Source organism: Passer montanus, unplaced genomic scaffold, assembly GCF_014805655.1.
Source record: "Passer montanus isolate IOZ18808 unplaced genomic scaffold, ASM1480565v1 scaffold19, whole genome shotgun sequence".
In the NCBI taxonomy this organism is placed as follows: domain Eukaryota; kingdom Metazoa; phylum Chordata; class Aves; order Passeriformes; family Passeridae; genus Passer; species Passer montanus.
The window spans coordinates 3,678,195-3,701,807 of NW_024366480.1; the positions used below are offsets into that span (position 1 = coordinate 3,678,195).

A 23,613-nucleotide genomic window follows, 5' to 3' on the forward strand; every position below is an offset into this window, starting at 1 on the left:
GTGTTTGGTGTGGCTTGGAGGGTCCCAACCAGATGGTTTCCATGAACAGGATCTGACCCCCAGCTTGAGGACTTCTTACTGGCAGATTACTTCATTTTCTTTCCCTTGGATTGTCAGATCCTTACATTAATGCAAGATTTACTGCTGCAGATTTATATTCAGTTACATAAATCAGTCACATCTTACATTAAATTCACAATTTTAGGCACACAGTTTAACAGTTATTTAAAAAGTGTAAAAAGATTTATATGATAGCTTTAATATATGCTATTGATGTAGTTTAATTTTAAGAATTTGGATTACATATATTTTGAAACACTTTCTGATTGGTGAAGCAATCTGTAGCACACATTCTCACTTTTGTCCAGCATATAATTCTATCGTTTTAGGTGCACTCTTCCATTCCTTCAGTGGAACTTGTGGTAGGCAACTTTCCAGATTCTGTGAGTTAAATGTACACAAATTCCATTGAAGTTGATAGTTGTGAATCTGCCTCCAAGAAGTTCAACAGGTGCAACTCAGTTTTGCACTTATTGGGCCCTCGTTCACTCAAGCTGGTAATTTCTTGTGTGATTATAATCGTTGCACAGTTTGCTCTAAAATGTGGACTTTTGCCATACATTCATTGTGTTGGCCTTTGAAATCCTGCAGTAATGTTTTGCAAAATTTGTTAATAATATAAAACCTTAAATGAAACACAGGTAAGCCAACCATATCTGTAAGCAATTCTGTAGTATTACATGTTGTCAATTTTTAGTGAATCCAGATTTAGGATCCTGCTGACTGCACTAATTTTGTCATGAATGGGCGATTTAGAGTAACTTAAATAATCATCATCAAAGGCATTAGCAGAGATTTTAATATGAATTCATAAAGGTGTAACTCAGTGAAGATCAATAGCAAGGTTCACTCTATCATGTACTAATGGTCAAAACACACAAGGGAAAATAGAATTGGAATAAATCTGGCATTATTTACATGGAGGCCAAAGATGGAAAAGGGTAAGGGAACCCAAACACTGAGTCATGAAATTCAGACCGGACCTCCTTGCTTGCCAAATCTCTGATGTGGCTTAGGTGCAGCTGGATCTGATCTGGACAGCAATTTATATCTAAGAGAAGAAATCAAAGAGAAGGAAGTCCTTCCATTGAGTCGTCCAGTGTAGATCCCCTTGCTTTCTGAACTCCTGATGGATCTTAGGTCCGGTCTTAGTCTCAGACTTTGACAACAATCTGTCTAAAGGAATTACCTCTGTGGATTTCAGTAGTATTAATTTAATATGCTATCAGCAGCTTATCAGATCTATTGCAGTTAAGAGACCTCTCTGCCTTGGGTTACAGAAGGAGCAGTCTCCGATAAGGAATCCCAAATGCTGGGAGACATCCCAGTTCAAGGGGAGAGTAACTGGTGTGTAGACCAGTTGCACTTCAGGGGAAGTTTGAATTGAACTCATCCAGAGATCTGTTGTTAGTAGAAAGGCCTTTCTGCTTCTCAGAACAGCCTTGAAAGGTGTCCCAGCTCAAGGGGAGGTCACTGCTGTGCAGCCATCCTGCCTGGCAGGGAGAGTCAAAGGCAGTTCACTTAGGCTGTCATTGGCTTGTAGTCAAACTGCATGCAATGGGAAGGATGTGCAAGAGACTCCTTGTACTCACAGCTTTCTTTGTTCCTTGATAACTGAGTCTTGGAAAAAACACATTCAAGTGTTATTCACATGATCAGGCATGATGCTCATTGGGTCACTCTGCTCTTTGTGGGTTTCCTGGAGTTCTTGACCTGGTTACAGCTCAGGCCTTTACCTCATTTGGAGCTTGTACTGAGCTACTGCAGGTCTTGTTAAGGGGGCTGAGTGTATCTACCACATATATGGAGGCCTGATGATACCATTTAAAGCCCACCAAAATTCATGGTCCAGCTCCCATTCAGTTGTTTGAGATGAGTAGCAAAGAGCTGCTTGTGTAAAAAAGGAATTTCCATCAGGAATTTAAAGGGGTGAAACTCTTGTGATCCTACTTCAGTATTCTCGGGACAGCAAAGTAAAATAAACCAAATGTGATCGGAAGAACTTTTCTTCAGTACAAAGCTGTATTAAACTGTAAATGAAGTGTAAAAACTCCACTGAGTATTGAGATCTGTTCTTGAGAGTGCTTTGTAAAACATGTCCTATGGATCCTGCTGCTGGCAATGTGATGAAGTATAGTATCTCTTCAAGTTGGTGGAATTTTTGGATTATTATTACCACATGGTTTGTATATCCAGGCAGCATTTGATGTTAATTGTCATAGATGTGTGTGTGTATATGTGTGTGTGTATGAAGAATGAGTGATTTTTTTATAAACTGTTTACTCAGCAAATGCATGGATAAAACAATAGTTATACTGATCATAAGTTCTTTTGTCATCTATTTATCATTATCCCACAATGATTTGACCTACAACCTATTACTAATAGACCAGAAAACGATCTAATGTGTCACTGTAAAAATCTTTGCAAATTGACACAAAAACTAATTTACCATTAAAAAAAATCCAAATCTGTTACATCTGTAACAATACACCCTAGCTTTTCATTCAGTATAAATAAAGTACACTCAGCAACCTTAGATCAATAAACTACTTATCAAAGATGTAATTAGCTTCATTTTACAACTCAAACAGTTCTAAATCCGGAAACAAACACAAACTTCATGAACCAATGTATTTATTTTTGCAAAATTCTACTTATATTTTTCTGCAGTGAATTCTTGTCAGTTTGTCTAAGCAAAAGGGTACAAAAATGCTGAAATACAGATGAATATCTGTGTACTCACTAGGCTGGCAAAGTACTTATAGTGCTGTGGAATTCCAGCTCTATTACAAATCACTATTGTGGTCTTAAAGACCTAATACCCTTCAGGGAAGAGTATGAAGTATACAAATCTTGGTTTTTGCTTTTAAGCTGTGCTGTCTTTAACGATGTCAAATTGAAAGTGTTACCTAAGTTTGCAGCAAACAAATGTTTTTATCACAACTACAAATAATGTCTTGTCCAACAATTTGTATGCTAGGCTTTTCCAAGCAATGTGAAGCAAGGAACTGAAACACAGTTTGTATTTGCTTAACAAAGCATTGAAGTGTGCAGGCTTTTGGAGCCTTTTGATATCCAGGTGCCAGAATGGTATTTGTAAGAGCCAAGGAAGACTAACAGTCCACAGCTTACATCACCTCTGAGTTAACAACTTGTGATGAGTTGAGTCCTTGGTTTGGGCTCACTCAGCCTCACTAGAAGCTCCTAAGGTGATGGCAAAATAGTCAGACATGTTCCAGGGCATTCAAAATAAAGAACAAAAAATGTTATTTCCTATGAAACCACATGTGCTGCTTCTGATTTGCATTGAAAAGGGGATAAAACCTATATAAACTTTATCAACTTTATTACTATCTCCTTCTCTTTGTTTAATGTATACACATCTCAGTTTGTTTAAAAGTCAGTCAGTTTTTCTCTAAAGTTTGTGTTTTTCATAGTTTTTCTAATGATTACCTTTTTTGTACATGCTCATTACATTGCTTATTAATCAAAGGCAGAGTTTTCCCTGAAACAGTTCTTTATAGAAAGTAACAGCATATAAAATGTTGGCTAGTTCTAGAGACTTAGCTATTGCTAACAAAGCTAATGAATGGTAAAAAGTGCAGGGCTTTCTCATTCAGAACGTTCTCTGACTCAATTGCACTTGTACAGAGCTGTTGAAATGTAGATATATGTACTTTCACTTTATATGGCAACACCTTTCTGATGAATTTACACAGCAAAAATGTCCTTCTTCTTTCTCTCCTCCCATAATCAAAATTTACGAGCATATATTATTTCCCAGCATTTTGCATCATCTTTTCTCTTAATTCAATTAGAAGTTAAGACTATTTTCAGTCAATGGTGATGGATGAATAACTTCAAATTTTGTACTAATTTGAATACTCCACAGTGAGGGGGGAAATAATCTATTTCTGAGAACCTTTCTTCGCTTTGTTTTTTCAGCTTGAAGTGCAGTCTTGTTGTGTATTCCTTCCCAATGACAGCCTGCCCTCTCCAAGTACCATTGTGTCGGGTGACATTCCTGGGACTGTGCGAAACTGGTACCATGGGCAGGCCAGTATGCCTGGCACACTTGTTGTCTGCTTGCCCCAGATAAAGATTATGAGTGCTGGACACAAACACATGGAACCATTGCAAGAAATCCCATTTGTTGTGCTGAGACCCATCCTGGAAGAAGGTAACGTGATAAACTCAAAAAACCTAACTCTTTAGTTTGCATTTCTAACTGTCATGAAAATTGTCTTAATCTTATTTTGAAAACTTCCGATTTCATACTGCTTTTTTTGCAGAATGTTGTTATATATTACTGATGTCTAGAAATACTATTACAAGGTTGACCCCATGGAAATCAACATGGGACTCGTCATCAAAGAGCTAGTTCTGTGATGTTTTGTATACTTGAAATGAAAATAATTTTTTACCTTCACTGGTTTTGTTATTCAAGTTATTTTTTAGCCAATTATCATGACACAACAGGAAGTTCTGTTCTTGGAAATTCCAAGACAGAATGGAGACAGGGTAGGAAAAACTTCTTTTCCTACCAAGGTCTTAGATGTAACATTCAGGCTGGGCATGAGTTAAGCATTCCTCACTGAGAGGGTGGTTGGTCACTGGAACAAGCTGCACAGGAAAGTGGTCATGGCACTAATCTTTCCAGAGTTCTGGATGCATCTGTGCAATGCTTTTAGTCGTATGATTTAGTCTTAGGTAGTCCTGCAAGGAGCATGGAGTTGCTCTCAGTGATCTTTATGGGTTGAGATATTCTATGATTCAATGTAAAATGAGAAGAGAAATTCATCACTATAGCACACTGTCAAAAGAAAAGAATGAGGCTTTATTGTCCATCCTCACAGGCAACAGTTCTGTGTTCTGTGTTGTGACTTAGAAATTTTAGCAAGGATTTTGTAGAAATTTGAAGAAAAAAATTGTAAAGGTTGAGGAAAAATACAGTTGTTCTTATTTTGATAGGGCTTTGAGTTTTAGACCAGTTTGAGGGAGGAATCAGCTCTTAACATTCTGCAGCTGATCAAGAAATGAAAGGAGGAGATAAGCTAAAAAGGACCTAGCAAGTGAAAACAAGTTGCTTATGTTCAATATTTTTTATTGTGTTTTCGTTATTTTTAACAGAGCCCTTAGAAATAATCAGGATAAAAATGGTAAATTGACATGTTCAGAATATATCCTGATGTAAAAATCTTGTTCCATATATATATGTGTGTGTATATATGTGTGTGTATACATCCTGATGTAAAAATCTTGTTCCATATGTATGTGTGTGTATATATATGTATGTGTGTGTGTATATATATATATAGATAGATATGAAAAATTGTATATTGGAAATAGGCGAGGCAAATATTCTGAGTTATCTTGAGCCTTGGCTTCCAGGTTTATTTTTATGACTTCTGTGGGAGCTAGGCTCACAACCAAGTTTTGGATTCCATGGAAATGCCAGTATTTGTGGTTTAAGCCCAGCCAGCAGCTCTGGCTGCACTCAGCCACTCACTCCTCCACCCTGGTGGTAAGGATCAGAAGGTCAATAGAGAGAAAGCTTAGGGGTTGAGATAAAGGCAGCTTAAAAGATAAAGTTGCAAGTGCAAGCAAAGCAAAATAACATTTATTTGCTACTTCTGTCAGTAGGCAGGTGTCCAGCCTTTCTTTTTGGTTGGTTTCTTTGGTTTTTTGGGTTCAGCTGACCAGGCTGTCTCCCTTACCAGCTCCTTGTGTCCCCCCAGTTTACTTGCTGGTGGAGCAGTGTGAGAAGCAGGAAAGACTTCAAGCACTATTCAGCAATAACTAGAACATACCATATTATCCACAGTTTTCAGCACAAATTCAGAACAGCACCATACCAGCTACTATAAAGAAAATTAAGTCTATCCCAGACAAAACCAGCGTGTTAGTGTTCATTGTTGTATTCCCAAACTATATTATTTAGAAAGAATTCTTGCTGTTCTGTGTATTGATTCTAAGATGAAGAGAGGGAGATGCAGCAATTGTTCCATTGCTTTTGTGACAACATTTTCTGAGAAAATTATTCTGTTTTCTCTCTTGCTGTTGAAATAGAAACAATTTAAAGGGTATGAAAAATTAAGTGAAAATCACATTCAAGAGCTAGTCCTGCTCCAGCCATCTGAAATTTGTTTGGATTTATGACATTGTGTTTCTTCTCCCTTTGATCTGTCACTTATATTGGACTCTTCTCCTTTCTGTATTTTACCTTAACTCATGGCAATGGAAATAAAATTCTAGTTTTTTAGTATTGAAAATCATATTAGAGATGCTGCAAAATGAAAAGGAAAAAAAGTTTGAAAGAAAGAGAGAAAAGTGTATGTGGTTTTCCTAGTAACTTTCAGTAGGAATGATCTTATTTGCTAATCATAGTAGCAGATAGAAGATACATTTAATGGAAGTATTTTGTTTGTTTTAAACTGATGATGTAATTTAAACCATTTATGAAAGTAAGAAGTCATTTGAGTTTTGTCAGACCCAGATTTGAAGGAAAGAGCCTAGTGAGAGAAAAGAATCCCCCTGGTTGGGATAAAGCCTATGGTAAGGAATTTATTTGTGTGTGGCTTCCTGCTCTGGGAATAATGCCAAACAGAAGTTCTCACAATCTTGATATTTTTGATTCTCTAATGGAGCCATTGCCTTCTCCCATGCCAAGACTCCCTCTTAAAGAGATTATTTCAAAGTTTTTTCACAGCTTAAAGTCACCTATTTTGCTTCTTCCCCTGTAGGGGTAAATGATTTTTATGGACTTGCACTGTGAAAGTCTCTTAATTTGCTTCTGTCTTTGAACAAGACTTCAGGGACAGTCAGACATGTTACCATGTCTCAGAAATTATATTTTGTTAACTGTGCTTTTCCTGATAGCCATTTTTTTTGGATCATTCCTACTTTTATAAACAAGATATAACTAAAAGGCTTTTCCACAAGGAAATGTTGTCACTTTTAAGAAAGCTGTTTGCTCACTGATATATTTTTCTTATTACATGAAAGACTAAAAGAGAACAAAAAGGGAACATATTCTTACTGTCATTTGGGAATATTTCAGCTTACTAGATACTTACTGACCTCAAGATGTCAACATACTGTAAAAATAGCTTATACACTATCCCACAATCAGGTCTTTCTATGTGTTTACAGAATTTTGCTGCATCCCTGAGGTAATTTTAGTTTGTAGGAATGCTTTTGTTATGTTTTTGTTCAGAAACATAATGTAGCTCAGTCATACTTAATAACTAAGTAATCCATAAATGGATTTTTCTATGTAAAGAATGAAATATTCCTTTGAATAACACATAACAATGAAGTAAGGTGTTGAATTGCATTAAGTATTATCTAAAGAGTACAAATTAATCAGACAGAGATCTGTGAGGTAGTATTTATTGAAGATGTTAAAGTAGAATCACAGAATCATAGAGCCTGGAAGGCCAGGTTGGAAATGACCTTGAATGATCACCTGGTCCAGACTTGCATGGCAGGGGGACCCAAGATGACATTATCCAACACGTTTTTTCCTGAAAGGCTGCACATCTCTAAGGAGGCTGTTCCAGTTAATGATTGTTCTTACTGTAAAAACCTCCTTATATCAATATTAAATCTCTCCCAGTGCACCTTGTACCTGTTGCCCCTTGTCTTCTCTGTTTTGACACCTTCTGAAGAGGAGGACCTCTGTCCTATTTGTAGCTCCCCATTATGTAAAACAGTTACTAAGAAGAAGGTAAATTATTAGAAACTCAGTTTGGAGAAAACTGAAATGTTTAGAGAAGTTCTTAGAGGGAGTTGTGACTTTCCATGTACATCCAACTTGAAATATTTGACAATTAATCTATATAATCTCCAAGTTCCAACCTATAGTGATAGGCTAAAATGTGGCAAATATAGTTGGAGAACATATGTTTTTATGGTCAGAATTTCTGAACTGCTAAGTGGTCTTCCAAAAATCTAGACTATTATAACAGGAAGACAAGTTGAAGACATGAAGGGAACTTTTTCATAGGTAAAGCACTGTTTTAGAATAATAATGAAACTTTTTTGTATTGGTAAAATCCTCATGTTTTTAGACATTTACATTTTCAATTATTTTAGTTACTGATTTTTAGGAATATTAATTATGAATATAATAATGTTTCTCTTTGGGTTCATAGCAGTAAATTTTATGAATTCATATTTTTAAAAATGTTTGATTATGATGGATACGGTAAGATACAGATCTTTAGGTAAGACACAGTAAAATACTTTTAGAAAGCAGTATTCAAAATATCTTAAAATTGTTCTTGATATCGCTGCTAATCATAGTCACATTTTCAGGTGGATAGCCATATACTGACAGTCATGCGAACCAGTATTCCAAATATTTAAATTTGAAAGATGGGTTTTGTTTTTGAAGTAAGACAGATTATATGTCTTCACAGAATTTTGTAACATATGTCAAAACTCAGTAATCTGTCAATAAGTGACTTGCATGGAAATAGGAAATTAGTGCTGTACAGGTTTCAACCTGAAAAGAACAGTTAAATGTTTAAAGTAGAACAGCAGTATGTTGGCCTTCGTACAAGTTACCATCTTGCATTAGATTTTAAAAAATGTTTACCTTTAAATTTACAGAAATATTTTTTTTCTGCAATTATATTTAAGATAAATATTTGATATTAAAATAGTGTGCTCCTTCATAGAGGGGTCTGTGTGTGACCTGAAAGATCATCTATTTCCAGCCCCCCTGCCAAGGGCAGGGACACTTTTCACTAGACTGGGTTCCTCAGAGCCTGTTCCAGCCTGGCTGTGAGCACTTTCAGGGATGGGACATCTACAGCTTCTCTTTGCAGCCTCTTCCAGTATCTTGCTACTCTTGCAGTGAATAATTTCTTCTTTATATCTGATCTAAATCTACCCTATTTTGGTTTATTTGAGCTTATAGTCAATGTCACCATCTGTAATAGTAATTACTGTGTTAAATTTACCTGTTACGAGAATGAGTTGTAAAATTAGTTCTCACATTGGAGAAGCTGGAGTTATGCAGACATAGAAATACTTTGCTGTTCCATGACTGGGAGGAAGTACAAGTGACCTAACTGTGGTGACTGCAGTATCTTTTTTTTTTGAACATTGCATGTCCCATGAGAATAGGGGCTTTAGAAATTCATGTAAAGACCCTGCAGTGTGGGTACAGAAAGGGAAATGAAAACACAGTAGTCAGGTTGCTTTGTAAGGATTGCAAGGGATACTAATGGTAAGCCTGGGAATGGATCCCAGAGCACATGCATGATGAAGCTTTCATGATCTCTCTCCTACCATTACTGATTTTAAACAAACAAATTTTCTCTTTTGTGGAACTGTCAGCATTGTATACACAACATCGTGTACAAACACCACAATTGCAATCTGTTTTTTAAAATAAAAATAAGTACTTCATAAAAATGAGAGCAGACATAACATTTATGAGTACTTAAGTGCATTTATCAATACTGTATGTCATATGCATATGAGAAGTCTTGTTATGAGCATTAGCAGTTAACTCTAGCGAAGAAGTAAAGTGCATCAATAAGTACCAGAGAAAGAGCTTCCACATACCATTTTTTAATTTATACACTGGAAAATAATTAAAAAATAAGTCTTTCTAAAGTATTGCAAGTAGCAGATAAGCACCAGTTCTTTGAAAATTGTCTGATGGTTGGGTCGGTTAACTGCCAAATACCTGAAAGTGGTATTTATAAATTTAAGAAGTTATCAAAGCAGTTGAAATAGTTGAATTAATAAATTTTTAAATACAAATCAGTGATGGTGCTCTACAAAATTAAAAATAAGGATTTATTATAGTAGTAGTAGTAGTAGTAGATCAGGAATTAACTAGAATCGTCAACCTTAGTAGGGGTCTTTCATGTGTATATTTTATAATCTTGCCATAGTAAATATTGGGTGTACTGTAGTTCCACTGAAGGCAGTTTCAGTTTTCCCAATTTACTTCAAATATTTCAGAATTTCATCAATGAGGTGACAAAATAATAGTATATGTAGATGGGGAGGTTAGATGTAGAGAAAATTCTGCTAAATGTGGTGCTGAATTTAATAGTTTTATTTTTAAAAAGTTGCAAATAAATGAAGGTACTTTTTTTTTTGAAAAACAAATAAGATATAGGTATAACAACAGAATAAAGATTTGTCAGGTGCACAGTTCCTGTGCACAGTTCCAATACAGTGTTAGAACAGGCATACAGTGTATATGGAGCTGAAGAAGAGGTAATTGATGACATTGGGGGATTTTATAGCTGTAAATTCACTTTACTACTGTGTCTTTACTACAGTGTTTTTTCAACATACTGCGGTTTCTGTAAATTGATAACATTTTGTCATTGTTTTCCTTTTAAGGTAGATATTGTGTGCAGTCTAGTAGAGCTACTAGACTCTAGAGCTGCTGATTTTTTTCCGTTGATATTCTTTCTTTCTAATCCATAAAATACAAACTATGATAATTTACTGTGGTGGTCACAGAGAAAAACAAAGTTCATATGTAATAATTAGAAACATGTCATTGGAGTTGACTTTGCATTTGAATTTTTTCCATCTATTACAATTCTTTTTTGTATTTCTTGGATGACTGAACTTGGAAAAAAGCACGAATTAATTGCTTCAAAACTTTTAATCCACAAACCTTTTGAAAATATTTTCAAGTTTCTTTGAACTGAATTCTTCAGTATGTAATAGCTTCAAAATAAACTATTGAAGTTTTCAGTTTTTTCTTAGGATGAGACACAGTTTTCTGATACATACTTTTGACCATATAAATGTATTGCTGAATTCACCAGTGGAAGAAAAAATAGAAGTCTTACTAAAATAATACAGTAAAAAGGTTGGAATGGAGCTTTCTTTTAATTTCTTTTAATTTCAAAACCAACAGTAACTCTTTAGATGGTCACATTTAACAGTTGGTGATATTTCTTAGTGTTGTGATTTCTCAGCAGGACAGTATTGACTGTAGGTCACACCAGGCAGCAAACACACTCTTCATATATTGTTTAAAAACACTGGTTTGGATTTTTTATTGTCAGATGAGACCCCAAGGGGCCCAGCCCAGTGTACCTTTGTCTGCCATTCTCAAGACTGGATTCCATGCTTCTGGGGTATTAGATTAATTTGGACACCTTTATCCATGACTTAGGCCAAAATTTTGAAAAATACAATATCATACCAAATAACTTTGTGAATTTTCCTGTGGGAAGGAGAACTTTTCTCCTTCTCTGTTCTCCCTGCAAATATGAAGACTGTTTCAGGCATGGCTGAGGTTTGTGGATGCTCACCAGCCTGCTCTGTCTGGATCTGGCACTTCATCCAGCTGCTTTTACATTACTTCATATTGGGACAGGCAGTTTCTTTTAGTGGATTGAAAATTCACATGCTGGGCACAGCCTCTCTGTTCAAGTTGTGACAAAAAGGCTGAACTTCCTCAGTAGGAAATCTGACAAATGGGATGAAGATTTTCTTTAAAGAAAACAAAACCAAACAAAAGAAACCCCAAAGCCCCCCTGAAATATTGTTATGTTCTTATACCTCTGAAGAGCAAAAACCTGTATCTGTTTCAAGTAAAATTAGACTTATCCACATTTCTTTGATTGCCTTATTTTCCTCACTTCTTTTGAGCATTCTTTGAATTTTGGTTCAGCGTTTCTCCCAGAGCCTAATTTTTTTCCTCTGGGACCTGGCTATCATATGTGAGATTGTGTTTGCTTTACATGGCGAGGTTTTGGTAGTGGGGAGGACTGCAAGGCTGACATCTGTGAGAGCATTCCAGAAGCTTTCCTCAGATCCAACAAAGCCAGTTCCAACTGGCTCCAAATGGACTTTCCCAAGTTGAATCTGTTCTGCCCATGAACAGTAACAGGTGAATTATTTCTGCCTGTCTTCCAGCCTTTTGTTAAATTTTCTCTCCTAGTCCAGCTGAGTAAGGGGAGTGATAGCAGCTGTAGTGGGTTCCTGACACTCAGCCAGGGTCAACCCCCCACAGGGATTCTGTTTCAAGTCCTGTAATCTGTGTGCTCATTCCTCTCTACTCTAGCTGGTAGAGCCGTTGAAAATTTTCCTTCACCAAAAGGAGTTCCTGTTGGTCCTTTAAAGAATTACCTGAATAGTTCTGTGATCCTGCTTTGGGAACTTATGTTTAATCTATTGACAAACTAAAGAAAACTGATTGTGCAGAAGCTGTAGGCATTTCATTGTTCAGCTGTGCGCTGCCAATTCCCTCAGTGATTATTCCTGATAATGGTTCCTGAGAGGATGCCAGGAACTTCTCTGGGTAGACTTCCTCCTAAATATTAGAAATGAAGTGCTAAGTGTATGTCCATAATAATTTAGTTTTAGAAAAGAAATTATCTAGGAAGTTTAAGTGAGGCAATGGAAAGAGCTGCCCTGTGAGCATTGGAATAGGCTTCACTCGGCAGCACCACTGTGTTGAGATGCAACCTGTAGACTTTAAAGGAAAGAATTCACTTTTTTAGTATTAGTATTACAACCTGTAAATAGATAGAAGTATATAATGGAAGGAGTTGCCTCTGAACTGCATCCATACATACTGAAAAAAGTGGACAGTGTTGTCTAGATATTCCTCAGTTTGAGGAAAAATACATGAAGAAGAAGGATTTCTTTAAAGACTATGCTGTACATGTTTGTTCGCAGTTTGGAGTTAAAATTCCCAATGGATTTCAGTTTTTAGAAGCTGTGAAAAATTTATTGCTATTGTTTAGATTTTGAAGTATAGCATGGAAATAATGGTTGGATTATATTTATGAGAGTTTGGGATCAGTTTAATTGTTGTGGATTGCCCTTGCTGACTTCTAAGGTGGTTTAGAATAAGGCCTTTGCTAGTTTTGTGAAATTCATACCCTACTTTGTATTATAAGTGTTTAACACTCTTCTTTTTAATCACTAGGTGATGCTTTTCCATGGACAATTAGTCTGCATCATTTCAGTGTATATACCCTCCTTGGACAACAAATGACTCTTAATTTGGTAGAACCAATGGGCTGTACTTCTACTTTAGCTGTGACTTCCCAGAAACTGCTTCCTTCAGGGCCGGAATCCAGACACTCCTTTGTCGTCTGCCTCCATGTCGACCTTGAATCCCTTGAAATAAAATGCTCCAACCCCCAGGTTGGTACATTTAATTGATTTATAAAAGGAAATTAAAAATAACTTGATTTAAGTACAATTGATCTGCGTTTTCATGAAGAGGGTCTCTATCTTAATTTTTTTTTAACTGGGCCATCAAGATCAAGGTGCTTAGATTGAGATTTGCTTTGAAGCTCTCTCAACTTCTGTAATTTAAACTCTTCTCCAAATGTAATAGCTGTAGTATAAATGCATCTTTTGGCTGATGGAGTGAAATGAATTGCAGATGTACCATTAAATGCTATGATACTGTTCTGCTGTCACTGTGGATTCTTATATTGAAGTGGTTTAGTGTCATTTTTTTGCTACATTTTCATGGAATTAATGTTTCTTTGAACATAAAGTGTCTTTTAGGCAAACAATGGTATCCTGCAGTAAAAGGAAGAAAAAACAGATGAATGCATGTAAACAAAAGTTACCACCTCATTTGTTTTTATTAAAAGGAAAAGGTGTTCTTAGATTTTTTTTCAGAAGGCACATCTTGTGTTTTAATGACTTGGACCTAGTTTGCTGTAATTTCAAATACAGTAGGTATTTAATAATATTAAAAATGGAATGGGATTGTTACAAGTGCAGGTCTTACCTAAATGTGAGTTAAGAACCAAGAAGAAAATAGAAAAATACAGTATTTTTCAAGCATTCATATTAAAGTGTAATTAAGTAATTTGTTTTGCAAACTGTAAGAAAATATTTCCACTAAAAAACTAAAACTCTAAGCTCCATATAAATCATATTATGTGCATAGTGAAATGTTAAAATGAAGTTTTTGTATGGAATATTAGATCAAAACCTGTTGTCTTCAAGGGTGTCCTTGTACACTGTGATGTTATTAATTTACTGAAGTATTCTAATGACTGAAAGTATGCAGAGAAATTATTTGAGTTTACTAAAGGTTCTTGAACTGTGTTTTCTCCTTTGCATGTGCCTTACTTGTCCTTTCTGCTTTACTTATGCAAAAGGGAAGAAAAAAAGGCAATCACTCTTCTTGAACCAGATGTTGAAGGATAGAAGATGAAAAATGCAGTTCCATAAACAGCATTTGATAGTTATAAATTCACAGTATGAAATTTGATTCCTTACAGTGACAGGCTGTATTTTTTCTATAGATGACAGCCTCAAACTAGGTGAAATTTGGTGAAGTTGTTAAATGGTAGCAAAGGTGAAGTATTATATTTATATGACTATTATGATTTAATACTAAACCATGTTCTGATGGTTTTAAAGTCAATAGATACTTCCAGTGTGCAAAATTGCCAGGATGTTGTCCTTGGTTGTAGTTTACAATTTTGTAGTAATGTGTTATTTTTAAAGTATAAAATGCTGTAACATATTGAGCTTTACAGATTTTGCCAAGTAGTCAGTGGGGTCTTAGTGAGTTATGTGTGGTTTTGCTGAGGAGGGAGTGGAAGCAGTGAGAGGGGGAAGCCCTTTTTAACAAATACTGGCAGTTACCCTTTTTGTCCTACCATTTTTCTTCTCTTAAATAGTATGTTCTAAAAATAAGTATTATATATGCTCAAAAATACTTAGAAAGGAGAGAAGCCTTACACTAACACTAGCCCTTCCCATATAATCAGAAATGTATTTGTAAAATATTGAGATTACACATTTGAAAACACACAACCAGCAAGGAATCCTTCCATTTTAGTCAGTAACAACCAGTGGAATGGAATAAAATGCATTAAAAATAACCAAAGATGTGACTTTATCTGAAGTTTTGAAATCTTATTTACATGCAGACACCTGCCATCTTTTTTGTTTTAATGAGCCTTTATTGTGAGACTTTTTGGTATTTTTATATTTTAACATAATGTTGTGTAAATCATCTCCCTCTAACAAAAGTGTGTCATTTTGTTTGCTGAACTTACATCACAGTTGAGATGGCCATGATACACAGAGTATCAGCTTGCAATTCCAGAAGGCTTCAGGCATCTGCACATACAGAGTAACACCACAGCACCTCAGAAGGCTGCAAGCATCCGCCCTTCTTGTTCTTTAGCCCAGCCTTTTATCCCCCTCATGTTCATGCACTGCTCCTGTGTGCCCTCTGTTCCCTTTGGTGTTGGTCAGTGCCCCTGGGCACTCCATGGCTCATTGCTGTCAATGCTGTTCATCTGCTTTTCCCAGCTGTACCCATTGGGGATGAAGCTGGCTGCAGCCCCACTCCCAATTACCACAAACCATGTACCTACACACTTATTTTGTCCCTAGTTTCAGAGTGGGATAGAGTATTTTCATCATACTACTTGTTTGGCTGCTTGCAGTTGATGTTCAGAGACGTGGCTACTGCTGTCTGAAATAGCCACTGTTTCAGAGTGGCTGGAAAGATTCTAGCCTGAGCAATTGAAAAAAGTCTCCCTGACAAGATAAGTAATTATTAGCTGTAATGATTATGACTGCTGCAACCCCAGTATGATGTGAACCTTTCAGTGTTGCATTTACTGATGACAAACCTCTTCACCTTGTATGTGAGCATATATATAAACACAAATTCCTTCTTTTGTGTTACTTTGTGGTTTTAGGAACAATAGCATAAATAATTTTCTGAAAGCCATGCTTCATTAAAACATAAAAATATAGCTTAAGTTGTCTTTTGGTTTCTTGGAAAAAAAGTGGGACATGGGGAAATTGCAAGCATGTATGATTTGGATATCTGCCTGTATCCTATTAAATTTCTAGAGATACTTTTGCCAGCAAAGTGTCAACACCAGTTAATGTTATATTAGTCAATCAGTTGGGTGGACGTTACGTTAGTTAGTTGCATTAGGACATTAGTTGAGCTTCCTGCATTACATGGAAAAGATTCAGGAAAACTTAGAATTATGAATTTGGTAATTTAAAGGTTACCAGTGCCTATCAGAGTGCTACAGACACAAAATACTTTAGAGCATAACTGAAGGAGTTCTTCACCAGAGCCAGAGTTGTTTGGCTGTAGATTGCTCTGTATATGAAGGAGAAAAAAAAATGTACTGTGAAGTTTATTTCCTCTAAGGAAAATTCTGTCAAAAGATTATGTGACCTGCTCTGTGTAAACCTTGAAACTTCAAAAGAAAATCCAAGATGAATTAAGAAGGTTTTTATAAAATTCCAGCATTTCACCTCTTAAGAAAGGACTGCACCATGTATTTTGAGACTTCATCACACATTCTCACGCACAAAATCAAGTACTGTTTTCTATCAAATATAGATTGACAGCAGTGTTTTTCTGCATCTGTTCTGCCCACATAAGAAGCCAGCTTCATGGAGCAAAAGTGTCCTGAGGCTTAAAGTTTTTATAAATATGAGAATTTAAATTTTTTATAATGGCAACTTGGGTATGGTATCCAGCTGTGAATCTGCTTATATATTATTTTCAGTTTTCACTGACCTTTTTTTATACAGTATATTCCAATATGTTGTCATACAAATTCCATGATTAATGCCTATTTACAAAAACTTATGTAAATATCTTAGAACTGAGTCAAACAATGTGCAAGTTAAACAGTGTGTTTCTAAATATCGGAATGACACATGCCGGGAGACTGTTGAGTTTGGTAGTGAATATTCTTCCAAAGGCAGATCAGTTTCACATGCTGCAAGGGATCATTATTTTAATAGAATTTGAGTAATTAATTTTGCATTGTTAATATTTTATAAAGTTTACATTTGCATTTTCCTAGAGGCAGTATCTATACGTATGCAACATATGATAAATTACCTTTGCTTAATTGTTAAAATTTGTGTTAGTAAAAATTTTACAAGACCATGTTATTGTTTATGTTTTTGAGCCATGTACCATATGTTTACGCAAAGAACAGATTATTTTTGTCTAAGTCAATATACTGTAATAATGTTAATTATTTTATTTGCAGTGTAGTTTCTTATCAGAACATTATAAATGGTGAGAAGTTCAGTTCTGCTATGTTCTAAATCTCACTGGAGGACTTTGATGATTTTTCCTTCACCTCGTTAAGAAAAGCCTCATCCTAAAACCAAGTTTTATTTTTTCCTTTAGGTGCAGCTTCTGTATGAGCTAGCTGAGATCACAAGTAAAGTTTGGAATAAAATTCAGAGGAAAGGAGTTCTGTATCAATCTGTGTCTTCTGTCTATGCTGAAACCGTGACAGGACCTGTTCCTCCTAGCTCCCCAGTTAAAAGTAGCATTGGTACTATTCCACCAGATACCAGCACATACAGTCCATCTGCTGACATTGGAACCACTACAGAGGTATTTTTATTTCTTAAAAGAATGGGTTTTGTGAGTTCTGACCTACAAAATGTAGTGGTGTGCAGTCAAGGAAGAATCAGAAAAATCAGAAAAAGTAGTGGAGTCCAGGTGGTTTTCCCCAGTAAACTAATGAACAATACTTTATTACTCATTTTGCTTGGACAAAAGAGAGGAAAAAAATATTTGCTGTATTGGGCTATATTTATTTTTTGTTTATATTGCTTTCTTTGAAGTGAGTGTGTATTATCTTGTAGCAGAAAACTGTGGTTAGTGTGTTCAGGTCAGGAAGCATAAGCCATTTTTCAAGTCTAGAATTAATGGAATAGTAAGTGTTGTTTTGAAAATACCTGTGGTACCTGTGCTGCCTGTGAGCTGTTCCAAGTAGTCAGCCAGTCACTCTGATGCCTGGGTCAGTAGAGAGCTGCTCTGTGTAAATTGCATTGGCAACCAGCAGAGGTACTGGGCTCACATGCTGCATGGGATCATTCTTTTAACAGAATTTGAAGCTGTGAAGGCTTCCATGGTGCTCACCCCACATCTATCCAGCCACTGTTGAACACTATGCTGTCTATGACCTACTTCTGGAGCTCAGTCCATTCCCCTGTGCCAGCTGTCCATGTCTCACACTGCTTTTGTGGCTCTGTCACATTTGGGTATTTGGGTATCTTCAGGTAGAAGATTGGGTTATAAGTCAGGTTTATATATTTTTGCTTCCTTAGTTTTTAACACTGTGTAAATGCCTGGAGAGATCTGGTACCTGAATGTCAGTGTTCGCCTGACTGTAAAATATTCAAGGCAGAGGGAGGAGTCCTGTGCCCCACTGAGGAAAGCAGACTAATTCTTTTATCAAGCATGAATGCCATGTTAAACTTCACCCACGAGTACCATTAGCCAGAAGTCACCAGGTAGCTAGTACAGAGTAGAATGGGTGGTCACAGGAAGCTTTGCAACTGCACAGGCGTAGTATTTGTGGCTTTCTTAGTGCCCCTGTCAGGTTTACAAGTTAAAATAATTACTTGTTTGTATTCCAAGAGAGAGTCAAAAATGTGTCAGATGAATTGAAGGTATGTAAGGTATCACATGTATTCAGTGCTTTGTTTTTAACACAAATCTATTAGAATTAGGGAGACTTTTCTGAATGACTGGCTTTCAGTCTCAGGATAGCCCCATCAACTTTAGAGACACCTCACAGAACAGTTGTGAGCACAGGCAGATATACAGTAATTTGGTTTCTGAGTGCAATACATATTCAACATTTGGCCAGGGTTGGCTTAGCCCTGTGTATAGTTTATATTAATTCTCAGGTTTGGAGAAAATTAAATGATGATTGCTAGTGCCTGCTTTTATATGCATCATACACACCCGGAAGAAACAGCTGACATTAAAAGGTGTTTGGGTTAGAGTTTCAGTTCTCAAGTTGTTTCACTAAATGTTTGTAAGTTATTTGAATAGCGTTGTTTTTGGTGTATATCTATGTGTACATGGTATAAATAGTGGTTTTCCCCCTACTCACATTAAATTAATTTCTCATTACAATCCGAAACCACCAGCTTTATAAATAACAATTTGTTTTTGATCATCTATATAGACAGCAGTATTTGTTGTACATGTTTTACTTGGAGCATTAATTGAGACTATTCAGTAATGTTTTAATCCATATGTTACCAAGATTATTTTAGTAATATGGGTCCAAGTTCAGTGTTCATGTCCTACCCTTTTGCAAAATGTTCTTCATAATTTATTTCATTTTCCTTGTGTTCTCAACAAATGTTATATACTGGCTAGAAAATTTTTTCTCCTAAAAATTCTAAATTATCTAAATGAAATTTAGTGAATTAGTGAACAAGGGACAATATTAGAATAGATTAATTAAATAATAATATATATTTCTGTAGGTTTGACTTGGGAAAATTCTCCAGAAGTTAGTTTTTTATCGGACTCTGTATTTTGTTTATATATTTCTATAGTTTTGAGCCTTGAAATCTTGAAATGTATCAAACCAAAACAGCTTTGCTGCCATAGCAATGGAATTTTTTAAGTTTAGAGATTTTATAGTTGCTCTGTTTTGCTCTGTGGGAGACACATTATTATTTTAAAGCTTCTTTCAGCTGCAACAGACTTGCTATAAATGAAGAAAGCAAACTTGCACAACTATTTATATCAGATAGCAAAAAAAAAGTATAATTTGTTTATGTGATTTGTGAATGATTTATACTTTAAGCTGTGCCTAATTCTTTTCTTGCTGACAACTTGATGTGAGCACCATGGTCTGATGTGGATAAAGCTACCTAGGCTTACTGGCTTTTAGCCTGGGTGGTGGTAGGACAGGGAAGCATGAGTGAGAGCCTTAAATACTGGAGGCTGGAAACAGTTAATCATTTTTACCATCCCTGCCTTGGAAAAGGTAAGGTAGTGCAGACTGCAACAGGCCACTTGTTACTGTTTACTTAAGTACAAACAGTGGTAGAAGTGTTTAGTCCTTGGGGAAACTCAGTGATTGAGCAAGAATGCAGAAGTTATTTTGATAAGGCATAGCATTAGTGTGGCCAAACTGTGATCATCCCTGAGCTTTAGGCAGGCCAAGGATGAAGGCCTCATATGTTTGGATCTTCCTGATGAACAAAGATAAATTCTGGTAAGAAAATAAACTCAGTATATTGGTCAATTTGCAACAATTGGTAAAAGAATTAAATTGTATATTTTAGGACTTGGCATGAGAAGTTGTGGGAAAATAGTTCAGGGTTTCTGACTCTGGCTTGATTTTTCAGTAGATCTGGAAACAGAGCAGAAAAGTAATGCATAAACATATTTAACAATAACATGCTGGGTGCTGAAAATCCAAAATTAAAATTGAAACTCAGTGAGAAACAAGAGTCTTTCATCTCACTTCAGTTTCTTAGTTTTTTACTGCAAAAAATTTCTGTGAATTTGAGCTTGTAAAAAATAAAAAAAATATGTCAGCTACTGCAGACCATCAGTTTTCCAGGCCTTTTGACTCTGCCTAATGGTTGTGGTTACAGTTCCATGAACAAAAGGCTAAGAAGAACTGCAGTCTCTTCCATTTGTTTGTCTCCCAAAGGACAGTCATACAACATGTTCTCTCTGTCTTCAGAGCAGCATCTGCCACTGACAAAGGGAATGGGTCAATTCAGCTGTTTACACAGGTTTTCACTGCAGAAAAAATGTGGGTAGTATGTTGAAGTTAAACTGTGGAAGGAGGCAGGGGCAGCAGCGTGTCCCTGTGCCAGGGACAAGGTGTTGAGCAGCCGGGGGTGTCCCTGGAGCAGCTCTGCAGCTGCCCTGGCTGCCAGCAGATCACTGCTGGACAACCCAGATTTAGCTCCACTGACCTGCTGCCACTCCAAGGGGGAGTAAGGGCAAGTCACCTGCAATTCTGGGTGGGAATGCAGTAGGCCAAGGACAGAATTGTAGGTGAGGTGAAGCCCAAGGGACTTGAGGCCCTTGTTAAGATTTTCGGGCTGTGTGGTGGAATGAATTCCAAACCCTGGCAATGGCAGGTCCAGTTTCTGATGATACATCTGAGTCGGTATCTGTAGCTCTAGGGTAAGTGCAGTTCTTCAGCAATCTCACAAATACTCTTTTAAGTAACCTTGTGCCAAAATTACCAACTGACTGATTCTGAGATGCATTATACATAATTTAATATCTTCAGAAAAAAAATCGGAAAGAAGTGTGGGAAAATTATAACGTGACTTTTCTTCACAGTAAAGTTATCTTTGCACTCAAACCACTAAATAAAAATAGCTCTCTGTGGAAAAAAAAAACCCTAACAAAAATGCATGAAACAGCTGAAAACATAAAATTACAGAAATAAAGGAACCCAGTTATAAAATTCAAAAATCACCATGGTGGCAATATGTATTTACTCTAAAGTGTATCCCGTTAAGTTTAATCAGCTATTGTTTACTTCTTTTTCAACTATCAGAAATGTAGAGACCTGCCAAAATTTTAGAACAAAGTTGATTTTCATTCAAAATCCATTTTGGAACATGTTCAGTGGGAGAGTGGGGGGGTGTGTGGAAGATGAGAAGAGACTGTCTCTCATTCCCACCCATTCCATCACAGTTTGTAAGTTATGGTTTGGCAAAATGAAGTGTGTTTATGGTACAAACAGAACTTGAAATACTCTTCAGAACTTGAAATATTCTTTCAGAACTTGAAATAAGTTTTAGATTAAAAAAATAATACTAAAAATAAAAGAAAAAAAGTTCTTTTATAGAATGCAAGGAATGGAGAGCCACAAATCGGTCCACAGAACTTCAGCATTGACAAGAGCATTGGCTTGAACTGTAAATAAATATAAAAGTATTGTTTTTCCCTTTACTTACCTTATTTGGCTTTTATATCTGGATACTTTGTGAAATCCATCTGAAGGTCTCAGCACAGGGAAATTCTCTTTGGCTGGCTCCTTCCTTCAGATCTGCCCTGCTGAAGGCATCTGCCCAAAGTCCTGTTGACTCCACCATCTTTTCAGAGCATGTGGGTTTTGATGAGAAAGGTCATCTCAGACACAGTGAAAGTCCAACGCTGAATCATCATCTTTTAGGGCAATCATTCAAAGGCAGATTACAGAGGTGTGGGAAGTTATCGAAAGGCAGAGTGTCAAAGAAGCTGTGTGGATGTTATACAAAAGAAACAGAGAGGAATTGATTGTCAGAAATTGAAATGGTCAGAACTAATGTCATTCTCATGGCATGAAATCTTAAGTCATGAGATAAGTTGAGGCATCTCTGATGTCCTCTAAGAATGAGGACTTCACAAATAAAGACTCATTAAAGCGGGAGATAGGATTGTCAAAGAATTGTGGTTTTGGAAGGATACATTTTCACTCCTTTCATTGCTTTACAAGTGAGCAGAGTAGTTGAAGGGAGGCAGGCCAATGTTTGCAGAGGGTTGACAGGGATATCTGAGGACAGCAAAATGGCTGGGTTATGTCACTGTCTCATTGCTGGTGCCTGCCATTTCAGGAACTAACACTGGTTAGCACTGGCCAAGTGATTGCTCTGCCTACATCCTTTTGGATGCTGGGGAGCTTGCAGGGCTGACACTCTCCAAGGCTGCTTTCCCCATACTTTTTCATTCCAAAGACAGGTGCTGGCATCCATGAAGAAAACTGAATTTTACAGTTTACAGTGTTGAAAAGAAATTTACTCTCATGTCACTGCCAGTTAGGGCTGCCTTGTAGGATAATTAAGTGGCACTGGAGAGAGTAGATCACTTTGTGGACATAATAGGAAATGTCTTGCAAGGCCACCGTTACCAAATAGTATTAAGAGATGGAAATCTGGACAAAAGAGGCCGGAAGGATTTTGCTGGAGAAGGAAATAGGAAATGCAAGTCACAGCTTGTGAGAAAGAAGTTAACCTCTGTCCTGAATGTGTTATTTAGCAGGTTCTACCACACTGGGGGTTTTTTGCCTTATTTTGTTGGGTGCCATATGTTCAATGTGCCACTCCAATCTGGGAGCTAGATGCATCCTAGTGAAATGAGCTATAAGAGGTTTCTCCATTGAGATGTCCTGCTGTGGCAGGATTAAATATTACTAGATACACAGCAGGAGACAGGTCCTGCTATATTTGATAATTAAATCTGCAGGCAGTGTAAGAGTAAAACACAAGAAGAAGAGCAAACAAACCCTAAAAGCAAGGGGGTGATGCTAAGTCCATGACTTGGAGAGAGATTTCAGGTGGCATTGTATAAGGAAGTTAGTTGACTTAGAAAGTGATAGAGAGCAAATGCTTTTTGGATCTCGGGAGTTTTTCAAAAGATAATCACCTATGGCTCTTCAGGTAATCTGAGAACTGTAAGCAATAATGCCTTAGATAAGCAAAACTAAATAGAAATATACTTGTTTTCTTTCATGCATTTTGATTAACACAAAGCCCCTGTTACTATAAATGAATGAAGGTGAACTGAATCTTAATTTCCATTGCATTACGTCATATTACGTCTGTTAAGCTGGTCCAGGTACTATAGTCTCATGTTCAGGTGTTATTTTCTTGAAACATACACTGATTAGTTGGACAAGCTTTCTCTTCCTCATACAAATGAAGATCTGGAATACTAATTTCTTTGGGTCAGCTGTTGACAACATAGATAGTTTCTTCCCAATTGTGGTATCACTGAGCTTTTCGAAGGTAAAGGTTACTTCATGC

The 23,613-nt window shown here is 36.5% G+C and overlaps 1 protein-coding gene across 1 annotated transcript in view; it reads left to right on the forward strand.

Annotated features, from left to right (window-relative positions):
* VPS13B (vacuolar protein sorting 13 homolog B) overlaps nucleotides 1–23,613 on the forward strand; it is a 423,217-nt gene that overhangs the window by 212,648 nt on the left and 186,956 nt on the right. The window contains exons 21-23 of the mRNA XM_039705990.1: nucleotides 4,009–4,243; nucleotides 12,992–13,212; nucleotides 17,225–17,437. Coding sequence (XP_039561924.1) covers nucleotides 4,009–4,243; nucleotides 12,992–13,212; nucleotides 17,225–17,437 — 669 coding nt within the window. The remainder of the gene's footprint in view (nucleotides 1–4,008; nucleotides 4,244–12,991; nucleotides 13,213–17,224; nucleotides 17,438–23,613) is intronic.